The sequence below is a fragment of the Delphinus delphis genome, chromosome 12, assembly GCF_949987515.2.
Source record: "Delphinus delphis chromosome 12, mDelDel1.2, whole genome shotgun sequence".
NCBI classification, from domain to species: Eukaryota; Metazoa; Chordata; class Mammalia; order Artiodactyla; family Delphinidae; genus Delphinus; species Delphinus delphis.
The window spans coordinates 32,201,646-32,209,374 of NC_082694.2; the positions used below are offsets into that span (position 1 = coordinate 32,201,646).

Here is a 7,729-nt window from a genome sequence, read left to right on the forward strand (position 1 = left end):
AGAATATTCCAGTGCACCAAATATATAGACGCAGCCCTCTGAACTCAGCACCAGGGCGTGCACTGAACAGGTCAGAGAGACCCCAGTCCCAATGCCTCAGTGGGAAAAGGACCCCCTGGAGTTGTCCACAGAATCACCCTGTTACTGCCACTGATTAGGGCTGAAAAGTGAGATGACCTTGATTTGTCTTTCCCTACACCAGACACACAATCAATTCCACCATTGTTTTTCAGATCAAGGCATTTAGCATTTTTCACCTTTGTTTGCCAAGCTTTTACTGGAACCGTTTGATGGTCCATTTGATTTAACCATAAAGATGGATTCGGCAGAGATTGTGGTCGTTTTAATAACTCATCACACAGGTGAAGGTCCTGAGCTCCACACCCACCTGCAAACTGTCGCCTGCCTTGGACCGACCATGGACTCCCTGGAGACGGGCTGGGCTGCAGCTTAGTTAATCTGGCTACACCGCCTGTGCCCCAGACTAGGGGAACCCTGGTTAAAAGGTCTGATTGTTTTCTTGTTTCGTAAGAGTCAGACTGCCTGGATTCAAATCCTGGCTCTATCACTTTGTAGCTTTGTGACCTCTGGCAACTTATTGAATCTTAGTGACCCACATATGCCATGGGGATAATAACTGGGTTATTATAGGAAGCACATTCGGTGATATATGCAAACACTTAGTACAATGCCTGCTCGTAGGAAAACACCTAATAAATTTTAGTTGCTGTGATAATGAAGCACTTGCCCTATTTTTCAAAAGCCATTTTAGCCAGATCGAATCTGTACCAAAAAGGCTATTGCTCATGAAATTTATACTTTCCTGTTTCTAATAATGTCAACTTGTAAAGATTTATATAAGTTCATTTATATCTGTTAGCTTAACTTGGAGATGTTGGAGATTTGGTCTTTCTTCATAAATGTTTATGTGAGGATGAAAGCCCCATGACTCGCATTAATACATATCACCATGGACGTGTATTGTATTGACTCAGTGTCTATTATATGCATGTGTGAAACTGAACCACGTAAAAGCAGAAATTAGGCGTTCCTGCCAAAAGGAAGTGAATTGAAAGGAGGAGAAGCAGAGCCTTTGCGAGGAGAAAATTGTCCTATCTCTCAGCCAGTGTCAGAATGTGGAAATGTTTACAAAATGCTCATTAAAAGAAAAAAGGATTGCAAGATAGAAACAAAATCTGGTGCACAAGTTTACACTAGGGAGATAAGAAAGGCTAGGCCCCTATGGGGGATTTTGTTATCCAATTACTGCAACCTGATTTTGGGGGGTGAGAGGAAGAGTGGTAGGGGGAGGGAGAGAGGGGAAGTTTCCAAACTTGTCTCCAGTGACACGAGACATTTACGCTCCGCAAGATAAAACTGCCACTTAGAGCCCAGGAGCGCTAAACCTTCCTGGGTTGGCCTGGGGGCTGGAGCAGAGTCATGGGTTCCCTGGCCCTGCAGCTGTGTGCTCTCTCCTGCCTGGTGGCTCACTCGGTTTCTGGCAGCCCCATCATGAGCCTGGAGCAGTCGCCTCTGGAAGAAGATATGCCCCTGTTTGATGATGTCTTCTCAGAGCAAGATGGTGTCGACTTTAACACCCTGCTACAGAGCATGAAGAAAGAGTTTCTCAAGACATTGAACCTGTCGGACATCCCGATGCAGGATGCAGCCAAAGTCGACCCACCAGAGTACATGTTGGAACTCTACAACAAATTTGCAACAGACAGGACCTCCATGCCATCTGCCAACATCATTAGGAGTTTCAAGAATGAAGGTAAGTGGAGATTTTACTGATCAAATTTGGCTTCGAGTTTTTAGAAGCGGTGAGTAAATTTACAACGCATGGAGATGATAAAGGTGAAAACATCTATATAGGGGTGTGTGTACACAGATACCCCAAAACCAGGCACATTTTGGTCTATACTGTTTTCATGGTCATTTTCCAAATACTATTGAAAGGTATTAAAGAATATCTTTTAATCCAATGCCGTAAAGTGTCTACCATTTTGACATTATAATTGGGTCTTTGCAAATTTTCAATTTGGACAGCAGGTAATAAAAAATATTAATGTTGGTCTACCGCTGTACCTTTGTCTGTCGTTTTCCAGATAGGGCTCAGTTCCGTTTAGCTTTTAATTGACTACAAAATTTGTCAACTTCTACATAGAATGAAAATGATGACAATAGGTAAAATACAGAAAGTTGTGATTTACGTTTCGCTCAAACTTTGGGTGAGTTTCCATTTTGTGACCTTATTTAAGAAATGTTCAAACAGGATGGAAACATATTTTAGAGATTCTTCCTAAAGTGTTGTTTTGTTTGTTGTGACGTGTATATCCTTGAAGCACTGTTTGTAGTTTCCAGGAAGTGCGCATGGTCCAATTAACGATCCAGCTTATTCTGTGTGTTTATGAAGAGCAATGTACAATCTTTAAATACCAGCGGGAAAAGTGTGTTTTCTGCCCCCAGATCTTTATTCAGTACTAAATCCAATAACTTAGCAAGTTAATCCTTTATTTAATATGGTGCAAGTAATCAAGAAAATTTTTTTCTAATATCTATGGTAAAAGTTGTGGGTCCAAAGTAACGAATTCTTTCATATTTACCAATTATGCTTTGATAGTCATTAACCAGGTACAAAAGAGGGTTTGGATAGATGTTGGCCAAGTATTCTTGAAAGCAAAAAGGCGGTGACAAGATTTAGCTCAAGATTTGGATTTTTCAGACAGGGTTGACTTAGTAGATGTGGATAATTAGCTTAATTTCTCTGAATCCGAATTTCCTCAACTGTAAATTGGGGACAATATACCTACGTAACACAATTGAGCAATTTCAAAGCGGTTACAAGTAAGAAAGTACTACATTTGCTATGAAGTATTAAACAAATGTCAGTGTTTACTAATGAATTCCTTAAATTCTAGGCATTGGGGGAAATGTTGAATAGGTATTGCTCAGTCCTGGAGATACTATTTGCCTTTAAAATGTAGGTGACTGCCAAAATTTCAAATATTTAGTAACATATTGGAAATGTGACTTAGTAACATTTAGTAACACGATGGAAATGAAAAGCTGAAATTACAGATTCTTTCTGTGGTCAGTCTGAATTGAAAATAAACATCCTCCTTCCCTGGGAAGCCTTCCTAACGTTTCTGAGTGCGGATCCCTGGGTGGCTGGCTCAGGGTGTGGGTGGGAAAGTATTCGCATCCCTGGGGAAAATAGGAGTTTTTCAGTTCTCACTTCTGTGGAGGATTTCGATGGTCCGGGTGAGGAAATGAGCTTCTTATTACTGAATATCAGTGAGGGTAGGAGCAAACCTCTCAGTAGACAACCCAGCTGCCCACACCTCTGCCAGTCCACTGGTGAAAATGCACAGCCCAAGGTCATGAATCCTGCACTGGGCTCGCCCTGTCGGCTGTTATTGTCTTTCTTTGATTCTCTGCGTTTGCTCAGTGCAACTCCCTAGGAGACAAAGACCAAGAACACAAAACAAAACCTCCTCCAAATCTAACTAACAGAGGAAAACAAGTGCTGCTTCAAGGTGGAAAAAGCATGACTTTATTTCCTACCACTGCTTTGACCTCTCCTTGTCATCTTGGGGAGGTCAATTCTCTGCATTGAGGCTTGATTTCTTCCAGAATCAAATGAACAGGATACCAATACCAACATTATAGGGTTATTGTAAGAACTAAATAAAACAATTTGCAAAGCACCTGGCACGTGAAATTTGCTCAGCAAACACTAGCTCCCTTGCCTGAAGTGTAACACCTCCATTATTACTATATTTGCACATGCACAGTGAACTTATTTTTATATCAGCTTTATTGAAGTATCATGGGCATAAACAATAAACTTCACATATTTAAAGTGTATAATTTGATAGGGTTTGACATATGTAAACATCCATTGGAACCATCACCACCATCAAGATAGTGAACATATTCATACCACCAAAAATGTCCTTGTGCTCCTTGGTAAACCCTTCCTCCCGCTACAGTGAGCTTTTATTGTGCATTTTTCTAAAGGATGGAACAACCAGTCTCTTCCCCTACTTTTGGTCTTCTCATGCTTCCTGTCCAAGGGGAATGAAGTTTTCTCCATTCCTATAAGGGGCGGGGGACAACTACCGTATTACTTGATGTATTAAGGACACAGGTCATGCCCATAAATCAATTCAGTCTGATGCCCAGAAACATCAACTCATTAATATTTTTAAAGTGCTACCTCTGTTTAAAGCATCATGGTAGATTGGAGGCATAGAAGGGAGGTTAAGCTGTGGTACGTGCCATTAGGATGACAATCTAGTTGGGAAAAATCCATTCATATAGACAACTGAAAATCAAGGATGTAAATGGCAAGGTCAAAGGAGAGGTATAGAGGGTAAATACTCAAGTTACCCAGAGAGGAGTGGGCTCCCATATAGGGAGGTGAAGAAGGGAGGGCCCCATAGGGAGGGGTCACAGCTAGATAGATGGAGACGAGGGGGTAGAGCTTTCCAAGGGTCAGAAGAACATATCCAAAGGTGCAGTATACAGTAAAGCAAAGGACTGTTTTGGCAAGTAGTGAAGTTATCAGCCTACTTTATTTTTTATTTTATTTTTTTTTGCGGTACGCGGGCCTCTCACTGTTGTGGCCTCTCCCGTTGCGGAGCACAGGCTCCGGACGCGCAGGCTCAGGGGCCATGGCTCACGGGCCCAGCCGCTCCGCGGCATGTGGGATCTTCCCGGACCGGGGCACGAACCCGCGTTCCCCGCATCGGCAGGCGGACTCTCAACCACTGCGCCACCAGGGAAGCCCCTATCAGTCTACTTTAAACAGGAGACTTTGTTTAATATTTCTACAAATATTAATTGATAAATTGCAATGTTCCATGCTGTAGGGGATGAATGGGAGCTATGACTGGATCAAGTGGTTAAGACCTAATCATAGCTAGCTTTGCGAGCCACGCTAGAGAGTTTCAATTCATTCCACTGACCTATATTTCTCACTGGCAGTGTATGAGATGATTTTCGGTGGTACCCAGAGGAAGCTGTGAATCATGTGAAATCAGTATATGTTTTTATTAAAGTGGATTGAAAAAAATCCACGTAACTATCATCTTGAACCCCCTCATTTCATGAATACTGTTGCTTAGGACAAGTCTAAAAGAGGAAGTTAGTATAAAAACAATATTATCAAGTTAAAGAAAAATATTTAAAAGTACAATCTGGAACAAGGACCTCACTGAAATCATGAATTGGCTATACAATTGGGAAAGGCGGCCAAAGATGATAGCGACCCCCTCAATTGGTGGTCCTCAGCATCTTTGGTGTCATGGAACTTTTTGATTGATGACAGATGTCTTCAGGGATTCCTTGTAGACAGGTGTTACCTGGGACGGGTATAGAGGAGATTTGGACGCCTATAAAATTCTCAGATAGGGTGTCAACATAATAATATTTGGAGGTGTGCTTCTAAGACAACAGGACCTTTACAATTTTATTTCATAAACATTCTGAGCGATTCCTATGTGCTGCACTTCCATGCCAGGTGCTAAGAGTACAAAATTAAGGCAACCAATCTATCCCCCCCCCCAAGGTTTGTTTCCCCTCATTCTTCCTTTGGAGGACCACAAACCCCAAATTCAAGTGCTGTGACCCCCTTAGTGTCATGCCTATCCTGTTGACCTTGTCAGGCTTTGTTGTCTAAAGCAGGGATCAGCAAACTTTTTCTGTCAAGGGCCAGGGAGATGGTAGATATTTTGGGTTTTGTGGGCCGTATGATCTTGGTCGAGACTTAATGGATTTAATTCTGCCATTGTAGTGCAACAATAGTCACAAACACAATGCAGAAATGAATGGGTGAAACCCTTTAGTAACCCTTTATTTCCAAAAACAGGTGGCAGGCCTGCTTTGGCCTGTGGGCTAGGTTTACCGCCCACTGATCTACATGGATGTATCTCAGGAAGACCCCGACTATGTGAGGGTCTCCATCCATTACAAGTACAAATATGAAAAGCCATGGCAGCGTCACTGAAAAGCTTCAAGAAAAAAACAACCACCACACGTGTCTCGTTTGATAGCTCCTCACTGGTTAGAAAAATTGGGGGCTTGCCTGGACAATCTCCAAGGTCCCTCCCAGGTCTATAATTCTGTGACGGATAAGCTATGCAAACAAGGCTGGGTGCGTTTTCTCTCATTCAGGAGGCAGCCATTTTCCATTTTAGTCAGCTTAACTCAGTCTAGCGTTCTACCCTTGATCTTCAGTATTCCCTCTTAGAGAATGCTAACACTGTGTTTGTTTTCATTGATTTTCCCTCATTCTCTCTGTATCAAGCCTCCTGAATGGACAGGCGCTCTTATTGAATAAATAAGCATCTGTTTTTCTCTGTAACATACTGCAAATGTGATTTCTCTTTTTTTTCAGATCTCTTTTCCCAACCAGCCAGTTTTAATGGGCTCCGAAAATACCCTCTCCTCTTCAATGTGTCCATCCCTCACCATGAAGAGGTCATCATGGCTGAACTCAGGTTGTACACCCTGGTGCAAAGAGATCGCATGATATATGAAGGAGTGGACCGGAAAATTACCATTTTCGAAGTACTAGAGAGCAAAGGGGACCGTGAGGGTGAGAGAAGCATGCTGGTCTTGGTGTCAGGGGAGATCTATGGAACCAACAGTGAGTGGGAGACTTTTGATGTCACCGATGCCATCAGGCATTGGCAAAAGTCAGGCTCATCCACCCACCAGCTGGAGGTTCATATTGAGAGCAAACATGAAATGGAGGATGTTGGCAGGGGACAACTGGAAATAGACACTAGTGCCCGGAATAAGCATGTCCCTTTGCTTGTCGTGTTTTCTGATGACCAAAGCAGTGAGAAGGAGAGGAAGGAGGAACTGAACGAAATGATTGCCCACGAGCAACTTCCGGAAATGGACAACCTGGGACTGGAAGGTTATTCCAGCGGACCTGGGGAAGAGGCTTTGCTGCAGATGAGGTCAAACATCATCTATGACTCCACTGCCCGCATCAGAAGGAACGCAAAAGGAAACTACTGCAAGAGGACCCCGCTGTACATCGACTTCAAGGAGATTGGCTGGGACTCTTGGATCATCGCCCCGCCCGGATACGAAGCCTACGAATGCCGTGGTGTTTGCAATTACCCCCTGGCAGAGCACCTCACCCCCACAAAGCATGCGATTATCCAGGCCTTGGTCCACCTCAAGAATTCCCAGAAGGCTTCCAAAGCCTGCTGTGTGCCCACCAAGCTGGAGCCCATCTCCATTCTCTATTTAGACAAAGGGGTCGTCACCTACAAGTTTAAATATGAGGGCATGGCCGTCTCTGAGTGTGGCTGTAGATAGGAGAGGAGACCTGTGGCTTATTTAATAACTGTACATGTGTATATTTTGTGTTCCTATTTAATGAGATTATTTAATAAGGGTGTACAGATCATAGAAGCTTGCTGCCTTAGGGAATTTGACAGGGCGGTTTTGTTGTAGGAAATGCATAATTTACTCCACAGTCTAGTCCCTTCCAATCTATGTTTCTTTGGACTTGCCATTTCCCGGCAATGCCATCTCTAATAGTAAGTGGCAAGCCCACACTACTTGCCCTTTAGGCCGATTCGAAAGCAACACCCCTAAGCAGAAAAATACTGTCGAGAGAGGTAGATATTTGTGTATGTATATGTGTACATAGATAAACTTATAAAATCCTTTTGGTTCTATAGAGGCAGATTCTACTCACACA

The 7,729-nt window shown here is 43.0% G+C and overlaps 1 protein-coding gene across 1 annotated transcript; it reads left to right on the forward strand.

Annotated features, from left to right (window-relative positions):
• Positions 1–1,440: 1,440 nt before the first annotated feature.
• Positions 1,441–7,341, forward strand: BMP10 (bone morphogenetic protein 10). The gene is made up of 2 exons (XM_060027565.1): positions 1,441–1,774; positions 6,404–7,341. Exons 1-2 carry the CDS (start codon positions 1,441–1,443, stop codon positions 7,339–7,341), a joined length of 1,272 nt encoding a protein of 423 aa, XP_059883548.1.
• The last annotated feature ends 388 nt before the right edge of the window (positions 7,342–7,729 follow it).